Source organism: Pomacea canaliculata, linkage group LG12 (genome assembly GCF_003073045.1).
Source record: "Pomacea canaliculata isolate SZHN2017 linkage group LG12, ASM307304v1, whole genome shotgun sequence".
NCBI lineage: Eukaryota > Metazoa > Mollusca > Gastropoda > Architaenioglossa > Ampullariidae > Pomacea > Pomacea canaliculata.
This window is the reverse complement of record NC_037601.1, coordinates 6442494-6464841: the sequence shown is the minus strand read 5'-3', so window position 1 is coordinate 6464841 and position 22348 is coordinate 6442494. Positions and strand designations below refer to the sequence as shown.

At 41.3% G+C, this 22348-nt stretch overlaps 1 protein-coding gene across 5 annotated transcripts; it reads right to left on the bottom strand.

Moving 5' to 3' along the window:
• Positions 1-1618: 1618 nt before the first annotated feature.
• On the bottom strand, positions 1619-22347 carry LOC112553224 (toll-like receptor 2 type-2). 5 transcript variants are annotated; one of them, XM_025220312.1, is made up of 6 exons: positions 22231-22347; positions 17705-17848; positions 6223-6466; positions 4325-5697; positions 3622-3801; positions 1619-3175 (listed from the first exon to the last, which is right to left on the bottom strand). In XM_025220312.1, exons 3-6 carry the CDS (start codon positions 6451-6453, stop codon positions 2896-2898), a joined length of 2064 nt encoding a protein of 687 aa, XP_025076097.1. In that variant the 5' UTR covers positions 6454-6466; positions 17705-17848; positions 22231-22347; the 3' UTR covers positions 1619-2895. The 5 variants fall into 5 exon arrangements, with proteins under 5 accessions (XP_025076097.1, XP_025076096.1, XP_025076098.1 ...); XM_025220311.1 differs by having other exon boundaries at positions 17705-17957; positions 22231-22341; XM_025220313.1 differs by lacking the exons at positions 17705-17848; positions 22231-22347 and adding an exon at positions 17151-17303.
• Between the last annotated feature and the right edge of the window lies 1 nt (position 22348).

Sequence of the window (22348 nt, the reverse complement as noted above, 5' to 3'; positions counted from 1 at the left end):
AGCAAAATTCCTTTTTTGGATCACGAGGTCTCACAAACATGCCTCTGATTTTGTTCCTCCCATGGCGCCGTTAATGCAGTAAAGCACTTTGCCAAAAGGGTTTGATGGCAGCTACACAATGGTGGATCTGGCCACAGTCGATCAAATCAAATTAAAGATGTTTTCAACAAGACCACGCATTTCCTGGTGCTGTCTGAGCAAAGTGCTAGCAGGCAGATTTATGCCTTGCGAGTCTGGGCTCTGGGATTCCGGTTATATTGTATCTCACCTAAACAAACAGGAAGCAGACGACTTTTGCGGAACTGAAAAAGTAAAAACAAAATAACCTTTTGCAGTAACAGGCTTTTATTTTGTTTTGGTATCGACAAACAAAGGTTTGTTTCATTAAACGATAACGGAGAGAGTTCGCCTTTCGGATCGTGATGCATTAAAAAGCATAGTGTCATTTCGTGACTTTTAATGGAAACTATTTTTCAAAATTGTTGGAGTTCAACATGCAGTGTGCAAATATGATCAATGAAAACCATGCTGGATACCCCACTGTTTAATCTTTCGTTCGTTCTCCGCAAACTCAGCTCAGTTTCTCAAAGAGTTTCTCACTGAAGGGTTGCTTAAGGTGAACATTGTATGTTTGAGAAAAATTGGGAATACCTCTGGCGTCCTGCTATAAAATTGCTGCCTATACCGCTTTTTTAATTTTGATAATACAGCACTTAAATGGAGAACAAAGCTTTTTTATTTCTCTGTACAAAACTGTCTTACCTGCGTCCCACAACAATCGGTATATTTTTGCACTATAAGCATTTATGATTGAATTATGAATAGAAATGAAAAACCCTGGCGGAATGTTATAGCTTTTGTTATTGCTTTAGACTGCCTTTACTGAAAAGTGTCGCCATGTCCTTTTTTTCTAGAGCATTTCATGACTGGATCCCCACCAGTTTCGCCCGTAATACTCCCCTTTTCTCACTCACCCATCGCATTTAGTAGTACAAGCCGATAAAATATTTTCGAAACTATTTGCGGAAACTGCATTAGGACTTCAGTTGTATTTTAAATGCTATTGTGTAATGTGCTTTTAAATAAATTGCGAGTGAGTGAGACATGATTAATGAAATCTCTCCTAGTCACCTCTTGCTACTCTCCCACCCACCTGGGACACGCATACGCACAGAGAGATACACACAGGTGAATATGCAAAACACCAACCGCCAAGCTGAAATCACAAATAAAAACGTTTAGTTTCGAGGGCGATACCTCGGTTACAAATTTCTGTTCACCTTGAATTCACAGCACTAAAGGGAATAAATGGAAATTAAAAAACACACACACAAAAGCCACCACTTCGTAAACAAGTAAACGATACCCTATTGCTGTGTGCAAAGCTCCGTGAGCTAAGTTAGAGCACCTGTGTGGAAATCCTGCATATATCATCCTTGTTTATTTCACTCCACCACTATTTTTCTCAAAACTAGGGTGTTTTGCTCAAAGAAAGAAGGGCTGGGTAAAAATGGGTAGCCATGCACATAAAAGTCATAAGCCGCCCTTGTGATTGTCCACAGTCTGTCCCTTTCTCCCCTGTCTTCTTGACAGTTGTTCAATACAAACCTATTTGAAATTTTCTTATATTTGTGATTTTATTTTCAAAAATAATACAGCAGCATGTTCAATAAATTTGTGTAAATTTTTACTGTACAAAATTGTTTTAAAACAGTAAACAATCTCATTAGACTGTATCAAGCAGAAGTGATTTCGCATTGCTTGGAAAGTTTTACATAACATTTACACACAAAAGAAAGGTATGATGGAAAGTTTTTACAGTGCTTCATTTTGAACAGTATGTGCAATAAAACATAGTATACAGTCAGAAAACCTGTCTGTCATTAAAGCTTGTCCAAACCATTCAGTCTAAGCCACAAGTGTTTGATTAATACACATTTCTCTTTTACCAAACCATAACACATTATTTACAAGCCTGAATTTGTTGAATTGTCTCCTTACAAAAGGTTTAAATTTCAATAGAGATGCATATATGTAAATGTATACTGTGCATCCTTATAAGGTCAAATTAGGATCTATTAAAACAATTTTTCAACAGTCTAGACCACATTCAGGTATGTGGAAGGACGTGCCTTTATAAGAAAAAAGTGTTTAGAAATTGAACATAACAATGGAACATGACTGGAGGGCTGTGAAGTGGAAAAACATTACAAAAGGTGTTTAGTAAGATTATCACAAAAGTGCTGTTTGATTTGAAGATAACGTTTGATAAATATGACAGACGCAGTCTTTTGTCTCCTTGTTTTATACAAAGTTTGTTATCTGTAAATAAACCTTGTGTGGAGATGAATAAGATCACCATGATGACAGTCACAACTAAGATTTTATGGTCCTCCTTGGACGTCTACTCATGTATGTGCATATCAAAGGAATGAAAATTCCCATTCGTCAGTTATTTCTGTGCCAAGCTACTTAAAACTGATATCATGGTGACCTCTACTGAGTATTTTGACTTTAGCAGTATGCGAGTGTGCTGCTTTAATGAAAGGGGAGGTAAAACACAATACTGACAGGGACTAACGGCAGCTATTTGAGGTAAAATTTACAGTGTTTGAAGGAAAGTGGGGAATATTTTCACGAGATAAAATGAACTTGCCTTAATGTCTGTCTTTTTTTTTTTAATTATATTTTAAGACCTACATTACTAGATGTTCAAATTTTATGAACATTAGCTCCCATCCCTATCATTGTTTTCAAAGTCGTAAAACCAATTTTAACTCAGATCAAATCTTACAAATACGTTTACGTAAAACAACGTTTAAAACGGAGAAGCTGTCACTTTTAGAATATTTCCTGCAGTGTCCGCAGCTTCACCAGTGTTCTCTCTAGCGCCCATCAAAAACGAAAAGGGGAGATTAATCTAGGCGCAGGAGAGGGCGTCACGAGTAGTCGGTCGTCGCTGACAGTGGAGACAACTGTGCTCGTGCTGTCCACCGAGAGTGAGCGCATTGATTCTAAAAATAGCGCCCGTCTGAACTCGGCGTCGATGGGGTTATCTTCTAACTTTCGGTTGCCTTCCCCCTGAATCTCGTCTTTCTTCTCCTCGCCATTCTCTCCGTCTTCATGCAGTTTGATGCTCTTCTTTTTCTCCGTCACGTGAAGCGAGTACAGAAGTCTGTCAAAATAAACAATGGCCGGTTTGTTTTAAAATCTGCCAATACTAGACTAGCCTCTTCAATGCATTATCCTAGACCTTAAAACAGCAAGTGAAAACTAAAAGGTTTAGTGTGCTTGAGATACAAAGTTAATTAAGAAAAAGAAAACATGTGGAAATAAGTGATTTTATGAACTTTGACCTATTTGGGTACAAATACGAATATGAAGGCTGAGAAATAACAGAACACAGCAACCTCTCCCTAATCGAACATTACCAGTATTAGCATTATCATTAGTGCGTCAGATCTTTACATATATCGATATATTTGTCATCACTTTTACTATGTTAATTTGACAAAATAATCTGCAAATAAATGTAAGCAAATGCCGCGCGCGCGCACACACACACACACAAAAATGTATCATAGGACTGAAGGTACGTTTCCGTGATGACCTCTGACCTACCTGTCCCAGAAGAGTGAATCATTAGCTTCGAGATAAGTAAAGGTTTTGCAGCATCTTCTCAGTACGAGGGGCATTTTCGACATCTGGACATCTTTCAGCATCACTATCACCAGATGGCGCCTCCGTTCCTCCAGACTCTGACGGAAGGCCTGCTGCAGTTCTTCCATGGCCCAAGCACTTCTAAAACAACAGACGAATGATTAAAAATACTTCAAAGGAGCGCTTATATTTGAACTTCAGCAATAAAAATAGGTTATAAGCTCTGCTGAAGCAACAGAGAATAATGAAAAATGACAAAGGAACGCCTGGAACATATGCGGTATAGGGTATAAACGTTTCATGAGAATGAATGATTTATTTGTAACTGTACGTGACACTTTCAATTTGTATGTGAAGTCTGAGGGGAACCTTATATATATAACAAGACACATTGCCACAGGGTCGTGGAGTTTTTGTGGCAGGTGCATACTTAACATTTAATAACGACCATATTTGGCCGTGTGTGTCCCGTTAAGACCCTTAAGACTAATCAAGAGGTAACACATGTCATGCCGGATCGACCAAAGTTTGCTTCACATTCGACAATGGTCACGAAAGTCATCCTGAGCATCACAACAAACGGCATCCCTTCAGCTTCATCACCGTTATCGTAATCATCATAATTTTTTTTTAAGTTGGCGTAATAATGTTGTCCATAACTTACTTGACGAAACTGGGCGACACGACAACAATGGTGTGCCTGCTAGAGGCGATGCTGTCGATGATGTTGTCGATGATGGTTTTGCCCACGACGAAGTCCCGCTGGTGGATGCACAGTTTGCACGCTGGTCTGGAGGGCGTGGAGGAGTTTTCCAGCCTGTGACACAGCTCCTTCAGCACCCACTCGCTGTCCTCGTGTGCGTAGGCCACGAAGGCGTCGTAGGTTTTCCTACCTGCCAGACCGACGTCCACGTTCGCCAGTGGAAGGCCGCACGGCAGCAACACGTGGGCGCGCGTGAAGACGAGGATGCGAACCTCGCGACGGTAGCGCACAGCAAGCAGCAGGAACACCAACAGCACAAGGACAACCACCGCGAGAGCAGCCAAAGCAGGTCGAAGGTCATAGGGTAATACATGACAAGGGAGGTCATCTAGAGACAGAGAACCAAGCCTTCGACCCTTCAGCGCCTCTGGTGTGAAGCATGTGAGGTCAGGGACATAGGAACGATAATAGGTCATGGCCAGTCCGGTCCATGCTGTTGTATTGTTCAGCTGGTCCAATAGATTGCCAAGTTCGCAGGTGCAGTTGATGGGGTTATGGCGAATATCGACATAAAGGCCTGGGATTTGAGCCCAGTTTTTGAGGATATCCATAGAGATTTTAGTAATGTTGTTGTAATGCAGAACTAGAGTCATGCTCACGTTGCTAGGGAATGGGTATTCCATGTTGAGATCTTTGATTCGATTATACGACAGATCGATCACTTCCAGCTTGGGAAAGAACCTCGTCCACTGCTTGAGTTGCTCAGGAACACTAAGTAACCCAATGTTACGATAGTTCATGATGCGAAGACTCGGATATTTATTCTTCGGCACCATCATCTCAAAATGGTGTTTAGGGAAATTGTCAGTATTACTTTCATCGAGTACTTGCAGTTTACTGAAATAGCATCTTATGTCGATCTTATCAGTTTTCTCCAATAATTTCTTGAAGATCGTACCAGTATCAGCACCCTTTGAAGGACCACTGTTCTGCCCTAGGCCTGACAGTGACTTAGAAAGACCTCTCAAATGTCTACTGATGTTTTTCATGATGTATTCAACCAGAGAACTGTCTTGGCCACAGTCAAACTCCTCGGACATGTTCTCCATTTTTGAGTAAAACATCAGGAAAGTTTGTACATCAGTCAGCCATGTACAATGTTGCATGTCCAGCACGCGCAGAGAATCGCTCAGTTTCTCTGCCGGCGTTTGGAAATCAGCGAATTGGTCCAACAGTATGCAGTCCCGTACCCTCAACTCCACCAGACCGGGTGCCTTCATCGGCCATGGAAGACTGATGTTGGCGCCTTGTTCACATGTCACATTAAAAGACACCTGGTAAAAGAGGGATCATACAGTTAAGAAATAAAGACAAATCGATGACTTCAGCTTCAATAGTTTTACTTACAAGCCGTCTTGAATCATTATTTTCGAAGCACACTCGATTAACTTTTAGTAAAACTATTTGACCACTATCAAAATATTAAGAAGTCTTCGGATTTAAATACCTCTATTACTAAAATTGTATCTTTGACAGAAACATATCCTTCGACCAGTTGAACACATTTGGTTTAGAATGCAAACATCCGACCTCCTGCACAAAAGCATGCACACTTTGCAACCAGAGGGTTTTTTAATTATTTATTTTTTTATTTCTACCGCTTAATACAAGACATCAAAGGTCACATGTCGACCGCTAGCCCTAGCAAGTGTTTTCATCAGTCCAGATCGGTGTGCTGCACACCAAGTCATTAGGCGTTAGCAAATATCTCTAAACAATCAGAGAATTTATTGGAAAAATGTAACCTTTTAATCTAGCATTAAAGGAATTGCGCCTTTACTGGCACAGGTCTTACATACCTTCACATCCTTCGTGGCCAGCGACGCCCGTAGATCCGCGAGCCGCCATTGGACTTGTGCCTCTCTAGTCACGTGACATGAGAATGAAGCGTTGGAGTCATTGGCAACAAGTGATGTCGACTGACATATTTCGTCCCAGCCGGTGGGCAGCAAGCTGGTATTTGTCGTCGTGGACGACTGACCTCTTGTCCCATCAAAGATGGCGGCAACGACCAGCAAGTATAGCATCATCTTCAACACGAACCTGCACAAGGGAATCTCCAGAGTAAGCAAGAAGCACCGAAGCGGGCAAAAACAAACAAAAACAAAACGACTTACTCTTCTGACTTCTTCTTGATCAAGACTGATCTAATCAAATAAAAAGTAATAAATAATCAAATAGTACGTGAGAGCGAGAGACATAAAGATAGAAAGATGGTAGGTACAGGTACAGAAGACTTGTCCACAAATATTGTATTCGTAAGCAAAGCGAAAATAAGAAACGGACAGTCATCACGCAGCTGAAAACACAGTCAACCACCGCGAATGCTCAATAGGAGTACACACGATATTATAGATGATGGTGGATCTGTACAGCAGATGAGGTTGACATCGAATTAGACACTCCCAGCGATACTGCTGCAACTTTTAAATGTCATCTTCGACACTGGACAATAACCACAGCGAGTGATAGGCCATACTCACGAAAGCCTCCTTTTTGTTCTGTCCCACGAGATGGAAAGGATGAAGGAACAAAAAGACTGCAAGCAGTACGAGAACAACTGGTAATTGTGCTCGGCCTGGACGACCTATCTACAGCAAGCTGAGTGTCGTCACTTCCTCGCGAACCCGATGCCGCAGCGTCAGGAAGTCTAACGGGTGCACTGGCTGGCCGTCACTGTTTATTGTAAGAGATCTTTGTTTCAGAAGTGTTTAGTTCCAGGAACGTGCGTGTGTCACAGAGGGGATTGGCCGTTATTGTAGAAAGTTGCTAATGGAAGTCCGTGGCGTGCGATGTTGGAAAGCAGACCAGACAAAGCCCTAGACGCAAGGGCTGAGGAGAGTTTATTTCCGCTCTGACGCACCACGCACTGCGCGAGACTTGCGCGACCCGCATCATTGCGCAATCAGCTTCAGGTTCCAGCAAAGTGTAACACCGTTTGTGACCTGGAAGTAAATGCCAGCCGCAAATCCTGTTCAGAAACTGGGCAGATAATAGGACTCGCAGAGGAATTCGCGTGAAGCTGGGGGTTGTTAGCCTTCATAACTTTCATAGTTATTAACTCCCCAGCCTGCAATCATTTCACCGTTTAAGATTGTGAAATCCCTAAAAACGTCGGGTTCATTGGTATGATAATGTCACTACCTACGATCACCAATTTTCTATAAATGTTCATTATGGTTATCCTTAGGATAAATCAGATTATGAAATTTCTAAGAACGTTCATATTAAGGTCGGGTTTGATAACATCTTCATCTACCTTGCCGAAACTTTATGGCGGGAAAAAATGGATTGATCTGAGAGAGGGGGTGTGGAGCATACCCAGTGCCGGTTACCCTGGGGCCATAGTTATGAATGTTAGTCATTTCCCTAGAGCCAATTGACAAACTCTTATAACTTTAAAACAATACACTTGTCCTTGATTTTTGCATGTTGCCCTAGGTTACTACAGACCTAAGTGGTCATTCTTTCCTACTTCCATCTGGCCGTACGGGTACCCTGACCTACCTCCGCCAAATGTAATCCATTGTTTCCTGCCAGACGGCGTAAATTCGGTCTTTAAATTAAAGGTGTGATTAAACATGTCAGTTAAAGCATTGATCACGGTAGCCCAGTAAATTAATAGGATAAGTTAACTAATTAGGATTGTCCTCACTCTCAAGTTTGTCTTCGACAAAGACACCCTAGCGTCTTTCAGACGGTTATTAATCATATACTAACCCAAAAGTTTTGCATAAAGTTACGAACGAAGGAGAGAAGAAATATTTTGAGCACTTTGTCACGGCTTTAGAAGGGTCAAGAGGTCAGATGACGTAACGACGACGATACAAAAAAATCCATCACAAAAATCTACAAATATGATATGCCAGTTTCCAAAGAAACAGATATGGACAACTACTAAACGATTGATTGTATAAAGTCAAAATATAAGTAGTTTTAACCAAAAAAGGACCCGCCTACATCGTCGAACGATTTTTCGAAGTCTACCATAAGTAACAGTCCTGATGCATGCTGTCTCAGGACAAACAGGTACATCATAAAATAACCTGATATTCTCTCCTTTATATCTTCCTAATTAATGTATAGTTAAAGACGACAAAACTGCTCACAGAATTCGCATGAAGACCTTTACTAGGATGCTGATGTAAGAGAGAAATAAAGCGTTTAAGTGCGGACGCGGAGGAGCAGTGGACTGAAAATAGAATTCCTAGTAAGAAATCAAATCTTTCTCCGAATTTCTTTTTCAAACTGCCAATGAGTTAACAAGTACATCCTGTTGCCTTGAGGATTTACTTCAAGCGAGAGGGGTTGTAATTATGTCTTCTACAGTTCAAGTCTCGGATGCACGAGGGAAGGCGCGCACATGTTCAGCGTGCTCCAGTTGTTACCCTCCACCTCCACCACCACCATCACCCCTTCTCGTCCTATCTCTCTTTCTCTGCACCACATTCTACTTCCGTCCTGTGCGTCTGCCAAGCTTTTATCAAACTGCGAAATAAAAAAAAAAACCAACAACAAAACTCCTGCTGTGTATAAATCACTTGTCTAAACCCATCTACATAGACGTTCAAGAACGAAGATGGGTGTAGACACTTTTTTCTAACGAATGGGTAAAACTCATACTATTTCTCCATACCGGGGGTAATCCTAGAAGTACCAACATCACGCACAGAAAGAAGTCGAAACCTAATTAACATGTGGTCACAGACCTCACTTTGGTCACACAGAGTGAACAATTTCTGGCTCTGGCCAACAAAGCTCAAGAAGGATGCTCGGTTACAGATTAGTGTTTGTCTTGAATTCAAAGCATCAAAAAAGGTCTTTATTGCTCAAAAATATTTTTTAAACCCACACAGTTTAGGTTTGCGACTTCTTAGCTCTCGTTTTTTAACAAGTCAGCCCCGGGTTTCGTGTGGGAAATCCCCTGGTTTCACTCTACGCCTACTTCCACTCAAAGTCAGGCTGTTTTTCAAAGATAAGATATAGCTTTTTTAAAGAAATGACTCATATGAAGTTGTCTTAGAAGCTGCAGAAAAGAAATGGTTACATAAATTCCACAGCTGTGGCTGGGAACTTATCAAAGATCGGTGGTAGGGGTATCAAGGTTGTTTATTCGGGGTATCTTGCTGTCAATTAATAATGAGTCTTAAGCTCTTGCACTTGGCAGAATTTCAGCTTGCAAGTTAATATCTCAAAATAGATTTAAATTATTATGATATCTCTTGGCAACCAGATAAACTGCGAAGCTGATACCACGGACTTGTATAAACAACTTCGTGATAATATTGCATTCACGATGCAGCGACTGAAACGAGTCAATAAAATGGAAAGTGTCTTACACATCTAACTTATAGAAAAAGAAATGATAACTTTAATTTTAACATTAGGCAATTAGGCACGCTCTCTCTCTCTTGTTCTTTCCTTTTGAGAGTTTCCTTTCACACAGATGGTTTGAACTGTCGTCGCTTTAAGTGAATTTGGCACGTTGAGTCACTTTCTCCAGAGCATTTTCTGGATCTGTGGATGTGAGAATAAAGTGGATGTAATTTTACCACAGAATTAGTTACGGACTGGGGTTTGTGGTTGTGAATATGGACAGACCAGTATCAAGATGGTCACCACTAGACACATTACCGGAAAAAACAATTAGTCATTACTACAAGAACGAGAAGACCGGCTGATAAGCTCAACTCTTTCGCACGATACGTATCTAAGACAATACAGTTTGCCGAAGATAAAGGCATTTGGCGGTGGTGTAGCAGCCCCGGAGGTAGATATCTACCTTTGATCGTCTCTACACCACAGTACGAAAGAGGCGAGCAGCTACACCACCCTTCCGCCACCAAAAGTGCTCATTTCTGCTGAGGATGTTCTGCAGGGTGTGAAACATAGAGATAAGATTCCGTGTGACTTCCCCTTAACCCTTTAGCATCCAACTTAAAGACATACACCTATGTGATATTTCAGGCTAAAATTGTTACAGAGTTGATTTGGAACAAATACATTACTATTATTGTACTCTAGCTTTATCTGCCGGGACTGATTTTATACCTCAGCAAAAACAAACCTTCTCTTAATTAAAACTTAATTTTTGTTTTCACGAGCGTGTGTGTGTGTTTTTGTTGTTGTTGTTTTTTGTTTTGTTTTGTTTTTTTTTTGGTGGACGTGCGCATATGTTCGTGAGCTCTTTTATGTGTGCGCCATAAATACCTTTATAATTAATAATAAAAATATCTCACTCACACAGTTCGGGTATTTAAAAGTAGTTAATTAACGGTTTACTCTAAATAAAGATACTTGAATGAGCAAGAATGTTTATGTGCAAATATTTGTATACATTGCCGGGGACGTGGAGCTATGTTTTTGAGTGTATATGTTGGATAATCTTTATATCTGAATGTATGATGGGACATTCGTATGTTTCCTTTAGAAAGTTTTTCTTGCTCAGTAAAGAAGACAGAACGTCCTTTATTGTGCCTGATGGCAATGGGCGCAATAATTTTCTAGAATTAATGAACTTAACTGGGCTCATTTCCTTGTATATACCATACTTATTGTAAGCTGTGTTTCAACCTTCACTTATCCAGTATTATATCAATGCACAGGAAAATACTGCAGCTGTCAAAAGAACAATAGCCCAGAAAAGTTAATGATGTGCTTAATCTGTGACATGAAAATAAGACTAAATGGATACCTAACAGGATGATTTTTTTTTCTTTATATACATGGATTTGTTTTTGTATGGGAAAATCAAGCGGTTAAGAATGTCAAGGTTTCTGTTTAAAAGAATTGCAATTAAGATTGATGGATTGTTTTCACCTAGAATGGCAAGCTCAGTTTAAATTCCAGAAGGCAACTTTTTAATAATCGTATCACATACAAACTTTCTTGCACACATAAAACATACAGATAGGAGAGGCACTCGTGCAATTCAGACGAAAGTGGTCTAATTTATTCCTCACAAGTTTTGCTTCAGCTGTGATAATATCGGAAATTCTAAATTTCAGTTTTGTATGGAAGTGGAAATAAAAATGCACTTTTTATTTTATTTATCTGTTCCAACTATTTTGATTTAATAGTTGAATACTAGATGATTGTTGATGGATTTTTGACCTTTGTGTGCCAACTTTCTTTACCAGTTACCGGCGCAAAAATGCACTGAAAAAAGAAGTATTAGTGCGAGAGAGAGAGAAAAAAAAACAAAAGGGTTGGTGGAGGGAAATTCCCAGTGGGATTTTCCTCCTCCTTTTCTCTTTCGCCCACACGCTCACGCTCGCACTCACCCCACCCACAACCTCTGATGTAACACTCCTGTTCACAACCTCCCACACGATGAGCGAGACATGCAGACATCACCAATATCATCAACATCACCACTGTCATCACCACCAGTATCAACACCGTCCACCAGTGTCAGCGATCGCGTGGGGAGAAGGAAAAATCAGAGGATTTACCGTGAAGCGAATGCCTGTCCCACTGAGGCAGAATCCTTGTAACACTGCTACCCTTTGGGGCCGCTGTTTCCTCCGCTTGAGGAGGGAAGTTACAACAGATAAGAGCTTGACACCGTTGATACAGACACAGACCCTGGCAGTCTTGGCAATGTGGTCTCACAGGGAGGGAAAGACTTCCTAGAATAACGTTTGTAGAGCTCAAAATTCCAGAACATGGCCATGCTCTCTGGCCATGAATAGGGAAAATAACTGATATGGGGAGGGTGAAAAATAACAAAGCTCTTTCTCTCTCCCTCGCCTAAAATACACGCGCGGGGGCGCACGCACACACACAGGTAGAGAACAAGTGCAACAGAAGACTACAATTAGAATAAAGTTGAATGGAGTTATTGCAAGAGTTATTCCCGAAACAGGAAAGTCTTTAACGCCCTCAGAAACATGGAACAGGATAAATGGTTCCAGGATACCAGCTGAGAGATGTCAGCGAATTCCAAAATGTGTGTCCATTAAAATAGACATTCTCTCCCGATCCCCTTATCACTGAAGTACCCAAGGCATAATAATGCTTCAAAGCTATTTCCAATTTTCTGATCACCTGTCTTCTGACCTTCAAGGACTATTGGCTTATTTGGAATTTTCCGGTGAAAATTATGAGAAAACTGCGAGATCTGATTGGCTGGCACCCCTAGCACTTCACTTCTTGGGAATATGGTTCAAAAGTTGTTGATGATCTCTTATACTCAATACTCTTTTTCTATTTTACTATTTTATTTACTACTATTTTCTTCAATTTTCGCTTGCTTTTTGAGTGACAATAATAACCTTTAATAATATAAAACATTCTGACAGTATGCAAATCTGAATTACAATGAAAGCATGGGAGAGACAAAGCAAGTGAAGATAAAAAGCACGTGACAGTCACGTGTCGAAGACGTCGAGATGCAGCTTCTGAGGTGAGTTTTTGGTGTTTATTTTGTAGTTTATCAGTTGGACAGCCAGTGAGTGGAGAGCTGTGAAACTTCACTCAGGACACCGAGTGAGAACACTCATACCACAAGAGGATGCGAAAAGAACACAACACACCGACCTCAGCCGCGACCTTTTCTTGTTATTCTATGCATCCGCCCTTAGTGCGGCAGCAGGCAAGGGTCACGTGCACTGCACCCAGTCTGACCCCTGTGCCCTAGACACTAGCAGAGTCTGAAACTGACACTGCCTGGCGCGCCAGCAAGACTGAAACTGACTGCATTCCACAAGTACCAGAGTCTGAAATTGACATGTCCTTGCCCGTTTGCGTTGATTGCCTTGTTAGTTTCCTAGTCAGAGACTGTGATGTTGTAGTGTCCTACAGTCTGCCACCCTAGCAGAGTAGGGAACTAACAATACCTTCAACCCTACCAGAGTAGGACCTTCAATACCTTCAACTCTAGCAGAGTAGGGAACTAACAATACCTTCAACTCTACCAGAGTAGGACCTTCAATACCTTCAACTCTAGCAGAGTAGGGAACTAACAATACCTTCAACTCTAGCAGAGTAGGGTCTCTAGTGCACATGATACAATGAGACGATAACATGCAAATCTTTTCCTTTGTTGTGGAATTACGCACCGACAGGATGTAGAATCAGAGTTAAACTTGACCTCCTCTGTCTGGTAAGCTACATGAGTAATCTAGGTATCTACCTCCCTGCCTAGGACTTTTCTAGCTCGTGTGTATGTGTGTGTGCGTGCGCATGAGTAATGCGTAATGTGACATTACCAGTGGGTCACTTGGCGACTGGACTTGAATTCCGTTATAATTACATATGATTACCGTCATGTATGAGCGAAACTTCTTCATTATGCGGCGCTTGACTTGATGCTAAATATCGCACTGACAGTGTCTGAAGCAGATCATGTACAAGGGACCTTGCATAAACTGTAAACTGTATCTGAAGTGCAGAAAAAATATAGTCTTAGACAAAGAATTGTTTGGGGGTTAGTTTCGATTTCGTGCCACACCTGTCTCTCCCCAACTTGAGTCACCTGGTGATCGGTATAACTCAGCGTCTGTCGTTGGCGACATGGCATGGGATGATGATGATGATGATGATGATGTAGTTTTATAGCGCGCCAGTATCCGCATCACAAAGATGCGCTCAATGCGCGGTGATCCCAGCAAAAATAAAATGTGGTACAGATCCGTACACAAGGTCGAGTGTTGTCTGACTCAGTGTAGTATGACATGTCACATACTGGTCGTAGTTAGGGAGAACTGATGTCAGATCACAGTGGTTAAAATCTCCCAAAATAAATTTTGGAGCATCAGGGCAAAGCGAGTCGAGATCGTGAGTCACCTCTGCAATGCACTGTAACGCATTGGAAACATTCGCCCTGGGATGAATATACACAAGCGTGAAAAACAGCTGGGGGAATTCTCTCGGGAGGTAAAATGGGCGAAGCGAAATTGTGAGAAGTTCAAGGTCACAAGTACACATCTTTTCACGAAGAATAACCGTTTTACAGTACCTGTTGTTGACATAGAAACACACTCCGCCGCCACGCGCCTTGCCAGTAACTGCAGCAGATCTATCAGATCTAAACGGGCCAGAGAAGCCAGCGATGTCTAGATCAGCGTCACCGTCGTGTAGCCATGTTTCTGTAAACGCCAACAAACAAGTATCCCTGTGCAATCAAAAGTTGTGTATCCACACCTCAAGCTCATCAATCTTGCCACGAATCGACTGGACATTGGAGAGCAGGATAGAAGGAAGAGGTGGAGATCTGCGTCGATCGTCCAGACGAAACTGCTTGAGTCTCCGCTTCACACCGCCTCTGCGTCCTCTCCTTCTTGATCTGCGAAGTGGAGGGAGCCGTGCGATGTCGACTTGCAGCGCCCGAAAACTCCGGGTAACAGAGGGAGATGAACGAAGACGGAGCAAGAGCTCGCGGGAGTAGAGAAGCCGTGGACCAGCATGAAATAAGCTGACCGCCATCTTAATAATGTCGGCTAGTGGTAACGGCCACAGCCATCCAAAATGATAAACGCATGCCTAACACAATGAACGTAAAAATCATCATCACTAGACACAGACGCAACACCCTAAGTCTATAACTTGACAACTAACCTACACAGGGTGAGACGAAAGCGATGAAAAATTGAAATAAATTTGAATCCGAAGTGAGAGCTGCAGACGTCGCACAGCTAGGAGCGGCCATCTTAGTTCTCGGAATGGGAGACATTCTGCTGTCGTGAAATATATTACCACATTCAAGGACATCTGAACAATTGAACAATCAGCGCTGTTTTAGTCGGGGGTAGGGTAGGAGAGAGGAGTAGATGTTTGTGCCACTAGGGAAAAATCGTCACCATTCCCGTCTGAACCTATTGCATTCTCATATGCCTTCACAACGCCGGAAATCTCCTTTTTGCACCACCAACAAAAATTATTCAAATACAAAAACGACGCATAAGCTACCTATAACTCTCTTTCTAGTTATTGCTGAATCTGATTTCAATCAGCAATATACTAAAAGCAAAAATGAGTAACAATTTTTTTTTTAAAAAAAAGACCAAAGGGATGGACCTTTTGTTCTCCATCCTTCGGATCGACCGTGCCAGTCTGATCACGAGCGTGTAATACAAGTCCGTGCTCTGATAAGGTTTAAACATATTTTTTTGGCATCCTCATCTTAATCTCCCTGTGCACAAAACACTTTATTTATTTCCCTCGCGCAGCTGATAACTCAATCCTTACTCTCATCCCCGAATACGGTCCGGTTCTTTCCCGAATACAGGCCTGGTAACCTTACACTGCTCTTTCAAATCTTGTTTTCCACGTCCTGCAAGCATTGTCAGCGCTGTAATTCAGAAAAACAGATGGTTACATCCAGTACCTACAGCCTTTGAAAGCACCCTGGAGCCATAGTGTTGGACAGAAGGAGAGATGGGAGATTTCTATATTGCCAACAAACTTTCCAGACCTACCCCTCTTTTCGCGTACAGGACACTGCAAGGCTACCCGCCAGCAGCTAACCCTGAGGTAACCTCACCTCTGCTTCATGAGTACGGCCATGGCTAGTGTCGCAATATTTTAGAACACACCAAGGCACAGGAAGCAGATTTTCATCTCTAAATACGTTTATCACAACATAAGGCTGTGAGACATTAATAGCTCTGAAGTACCACTTTAGTGAAGGACCACTCTAAACCACAAAGAGATGAAAGATTGGACTCGATTCACTTCTCTCGTGCATGTACCAGGGACACAACTGTTTCAGTGCCTTTCAGATGCCAGTTTGTCTGGAGATTTTTCCTGTCCGGAAACCAGTTTGCAGCAGGGATTTTTTCCCCAAAACAAATAGGTGACAAAGAGTATCAGCCATTGGAAAAGCACAAAAACAAATTAAACTACGTATTTACCAGTTCAGCCAGACGCAATAAAATGAATGTATGTGTCCATGCTCAAACAGGTCAAGGACCAACAGCTTATTCTCTCTGTTAACACCCGGAGAAGCCTATTGTCATTCATAAAGATATACTCGGTAATATGATGAAATTTCGTGATTTCTTTGGATTTTGTTATTTCTCTAAATTAATTTTGATTTTAGAGTCCATCAATCGTTTGACCTGTCGTGATCCTAGTGATGTGCTGGACTGTGTTTCACTTCTACTGCTTCAATTGATCCGTTGACTAACAGTCCTTTCTTCCACGACGCCATTTTCATCTGAGTCTCTTTCCTTGTTTGTGCACGTGGACAGCGAGATGCATCATGTGCAATGTGACTAAACGTCTTGTTGACTCGAGGCAGCAAAACTGTTTACAGCTTGTTTGACCTGCACATGTGTATCATCAGCATTCTTTTTCTGTTCTTTCTAATACCTTCTCCGATGACAAACAATTGCAGATGTAAACTCTAAATCTTCAACGGTGAAATGTGTTGTCAGGCAGCTCAGACGAATCTGGCCCTCCGTTTTCTTCTGTCTCCAGGATTTCTTTTTTTTTTTCCATTTATGCATTTAGCTTAATTTTATAGACTTGTTGGATAACGGAATATTGAATTGGTTCAGTGGTTAATCAGTCAGAACTACAGTTTATTTCCCGCGGGTTATCCCCTTGTTTCCCCGATCGTTTTGGTTGGTTCGTCAATTTTTCCCTATCATGATATTTGTAGTTGTTATAATTAATATCATTTGTAAAGCGCCATGAGCTTGCTTATAGGGCTGGGATACGGCGCTATGTAAATAATCATTATTATTATTAAATAACCTAATAATGCATTAACAGAACATACCTCTGTCGTTAACCTGCGCACGACTGTTATTCCGATCCCCAAGCCATTATAATTGTGAACAGACTCGGAATAGAAACTGAACCAGAACTGTCCACACACACGCGCGCGAGTGGCTTTTATTAATTACTCCCACGAACTGTTCTGATTGCTCCTTTCACATCCTTCGTCGTCTGAGTTAATTTGTATGAGTGACATGCATTCATGCCTCGGTAATAGCATACAGCAATCTAATGTGTTGCTGCATTTGCTGCATCCTTTATGTCCTTTTTTTCTCCCAGTAAAGCCTAATCAGATCCGGGTAGATTGTTGTTGTCACCGGTAACGCCCTCAACCAAATGAAAAACATGCCCCGACCAAATATAGCCTACGACCCACCCACTGAACATGGAGTCCTCTTGACAGTTGGTGCGGTGGTCAGGTGTGAGAGGTCAAGAGTGCAAGTTTACATGCGTATGTGCGTGCGTACGTGCGTAAGCTCTTGAGTTATGTTGTTGTGAACAGAAACAATGGCCACGAGTACAAGTTTGTAAGCAGGCGGTGGCAATATCACGTACCTTGGCGCCAGACTCGAAGGTTTAGTTGTTGCGCATTTAAGGTGAACAGTTGGAGAAACCACTCAGACACTCAGGCCAAGCACGAGCGTGGGCGCGCTCTTTCGTCATGTGACAGCTTTCAGCGGGAGGAAAATGCAGCTACCTCTGTGGAGGGGAGCAGTAGTGTTCTGATCATAAATGGAATAGAGTGTACAGTTTCTCAGAATATTAGACACCATCCTTTCTGGAGTTCCAAGAAAGAAATGAGTCGGATCTGCAAATATATATATAAGCATATTTTTAATCTAATCGTTATTTTGTATACAGTGGAACCTCGGTTAACGAACATAATCCGTTCTGTAAAGTTGTTCGTTATCCGAAATGTTCGTTATCCGAAACAGTTTTTCCCATAAGAAATAAAGGAAATAGATTTAATTGGTTCCCATCCCTTAATGACTCGTTATGTACAACTCTGACGTCTGTGCGAGTGGCCTTGACCTGTGCATGCTGATGTTTGTGGGTGTGTATCTTGAGAATGGAAAGGGTGGATTACTTAAGTCTTATCTTGAACGTATCATTATCTGGTATCATTAGACATTATTCCATCATTAGTTTTTTACTTGCATGTAAATCTTTCCAAAGTTAACGTACAAACAAATAACTGAAGAATTTACAGAAGATCTTCGTAAGGATGTTTTCTAAATCTTAAAAATTAAAGTCTTTTTACGGGCAAGACTTTCCGACTCCGGTAGCCTCTGTGTTTATTTTCTTCTGTCTGTGAATATTTTTACTGTTAATGTTATTTGCGTCGCTATGATATAGTTTAATGTGAAATCTGTATGAAAGACCCGTACAGTTATTCAAACGTTAAACAGCGCTCCGGCTATGAAATATTTCTCAACGTGCAAGAGACATAAACTGAACCTGCAATGACAACAATTATACTGAAATCATTAAATTCCACACACTCCTCTATATCAACATCATTAAATGCCACACAGTTTTCTATGCAGCAAGAAAGCTTTGTGACTCCGTTTAAAATGAAAATAAAATCCCTCAAGTAGAATTTGACAGAAGGTAAACTCTGCTCCATAACGACAGATGTTACTGGTCTCGGCCATCTCACACACAAAGAAACCCTCCATGCTTATCATCACTTGGAAGGCAGCAGGCGGTCAAAATGTGTTGCTGGGTGCATGAAACGTATCCCCCTCCTCCTCATCATGTAGAGGTCACTTCTCGATTGTTCCTTCTCCCGAAAATTCAAGGGTCCCATAAAGTTTACTGAGATAGACTTTGTAAGAAGGGTTCTATCTGTATGACTTTCTTATTTTTCTTGCTGTTGGCTGTCCGAACTCTTGCTCAAAATCCAGCTATCCCAGATACATGCATATACAAAATAGTACATGAACTTCATACAGTAGTACAACAGTATATACCGTAAAACACAAGGTGTATACACATGCATAGAAGTATGTGTACTACATATACACAGCAGTACACTAGTGTGTGTATATATAATAGTCTATTAGTACCCATACATAATAATTAATAAATATATTGTAGTATATTAGTACACACAAGGTAATTAATCCATATACAGTAGTACATTAGGGCATATACATGGTAGTACTTACAGATGGAATATGTGTTGCACATGTATAGTCATAGTTGTCGTACATACATGAATGCAGTGTATGTGGCACGTGCACACAATGGTTTATGTAGTGCGTGTGTGTGTGTGAGAGAACAGTTATAATACAACATAAATGGAGTTAAATAAACATAAAAACATTAACGAAAGCATTTAAACATAAGAACACTTGTCGTTTTGACGGCGTGGGTGGATGGAGGTGTGGGGAGGAAGGGATGGAATTACTGCTTTGATTCCCCTTCCATGAGCACGTGACATTGTAAAAACGGGGGGGGGGGTAACTTCCTTTTTCTGTCGCTTTGAGGTTGAAGGAAAAAACTTGTCCACTGTCCGTTGCTTCTGCCTTTTTTGTAACACTCTTGTGTAATACGACATCACATTATCATTGAACATGTTTAGGCTCCTATTGCCTACTGCACTGTTAGGGAAAGACTTTTCTACAGACTTTTCTTTGGAGCCATTATCGAGGATTATCTTATTAAAATAAAGCACAAAAATCACTAAATAAGAAGGATGCGCATAGATAAGGAACGACTGATCGTAACTGTGTCTCGAGCGCGAATGATGACATGCTGGTCGGTCACGTGTGGTTCACGTGGCTGATCGTTATCCGAAATTTTGTTCGCTATCCGAGACAAACTTTTAACGAAATTTTTGTTCGTTAACCGAAATATTCGCTATCCGAGGCGTTCGCTAACCGAGGTTCCACTGTACTTAAAAATCTTATTCACGTGCAAGTTTTATGATATTCATCGCTAGAAATTTACTATGTTCAACAATCTTGTTTGAAGTTTTAAGCTGTCCATATCTCTCTCTTTATTCGTTTTATGTGTATTACGTGTGTATAAACAGTCCTCCAAGAATGGGTGGAGGAAGACTGTGAACAATGCAAACAGAAGAAGTGGTGGCTGGGTAACATGAAGGAATGGACATCTGTTTGTTTGTCAAGCTAAAGCTACTGTCAACACCTTTGCAGAGTTGGCTTTGTTTCTTTTGGCTATGTAACACAAGAGATGCTCCATTCCAAACCTGTTTTATATATTTATCGATGACTGATTTAAAGTACCTATGTCTTCCCGAAGAATTTTTTGACGACGCTATTCGTTCTATTTTGATTGAAAAGTTCCGGTGTTTATTCTGTAGCTGTGCAAGGGTAGTAAGTCTTTTAGATGATTTCAATCAACTCTGATGAATGCAGAGCAGCATCTTCGGGTTTCGAATTCTCCTAGGTCTCGGGATCGGCAAGCAGAGGCCACGTCACGCATCCGTGCTACAATACGGTAGCTATGAAGAACTTATACAGTGTGTGATTGGAACCAGACTGTGCCACATCTTGTCCAGCCTGGCCATTGCCATTTTTTGGAAGGGATGATTCCCATGTACTCAAAGCTGTTCAACTCCTCTTCGATCGTGTCAATCTAGGCTTTGCCGTTGTTGGTGTTCATCATGTCTTTTCTCTTGTTAATGCTGGTCTTCTTTTTAATTTTATGTGCACATGTAATGTGTGTCAGACTGTTGGAAAGGTCAGTCTGCCATTAGACGAATGTTGTCTTCAAATCGCACATTTCAAATAGGTGGTGAGGAAAGTTGTTGTAAAGGTTTCTCACCACTAGGTTGAGCAGTGGTGTCATAACAGGATGAGCGGAAGGAAGTTTCGTGTTGATCCATCTTAGTTTAGTATCTTTGCCTTCTGGTAGGTGTTTATCATCTCGTGCCAAACCCTAATCTCACGTAAGGTCTTGCTAATCGTTCCTTTTTTCCTGGCTGCCTTCATCCCCTTTCTGCTGATCTCTATTCTGTATCTGTTGGCTGCTTTGGTTACCGTGTGTTGTGGAGCCTGCGATAGGCGCTGACGGTCGACGAGAGCTGACAACACTACATTCTGTCGTTTATCCAAAAAATTTTGTAGCAACCTGTAATAAATAAACTAAATGCACGTAGGTATTTCAGTTATGCACTGTTTTTTATGAGGGGCAACACGCTCAGTGGCATACCTGTGGTCGTAGGGGACTTCAACGTCCATTTTGAGGAAAAAAATCTCTATACCTAAAAGATCACGGACCTGTTCTATGTCTTCCAGTTCACCCAGTCAGTCACTGAGCCCACTCACGTAAAAACTCATATCGTGGAATGGGTGGTGCACAGACCTGTTGATCATGTCATACGTATGGTTACTGTCTTAAATGTGCTCTCTTCAGACCATATATAATTGTATGCGGTTTGATCTGTCAGCCTGAAGTCGCCCAGCTCCCTCTCCATCTTAAGCAATTGACCTCCCTGAACTGCTTTTGACGCCATCTACCAAAATACAGAGATACCTTCCAACTCCAAGACCCTTGTCAATATTTGTTTTTCTTAACCATCACTTTTGTACATATTCACCTTCCACTCTCATCTGATAACTTACCTTAAATTTACTACTAATTATTCTTATATTACTTAATTACTTTAATTACTTACTTTATTCTTTCACCGTAAGAGGTGAGGGCTAAATGAAAAAAAGCATCTTCTTGCTCATTTTACCTCTCGTTAATAAAGCGAAACCTTTGCTCCTCACCAGGCTCCTGCATTCTATCCTCCCTCCCACAACGACAGTCACATACAGACAGCAGACGTCCTCCCTCCGTTGCTGCTATAAGCAGTGGAACTCTCTTCCACATCACATTCGCCACTCGGACTACAAGGCTACATTCAAACCCTCTCTGAAAACATATCTGTTCACAAAGTACCATCCCTGAATTACTATTCTTAACTCCCTGACAATGCTTTCATGCTAACCGTCATGTAACGACTGATATCCATCTTACGCTGTTTGTACTTCATACCTTCATCCATCGCTTTACGTTCTACTCTTGTACCTCATCTTTATGTTGTTCAGTGTGTCTATACGTACCTCACTGTCCACTGGCTATCATCTTTCATTTATCGTTATTGTTCTGCGCAGAGAGTGCGATCTGTCTTGGTCGTGATGCGTTGTAAGTTCGTATTATTGTTATTCTCCTATGTGCACC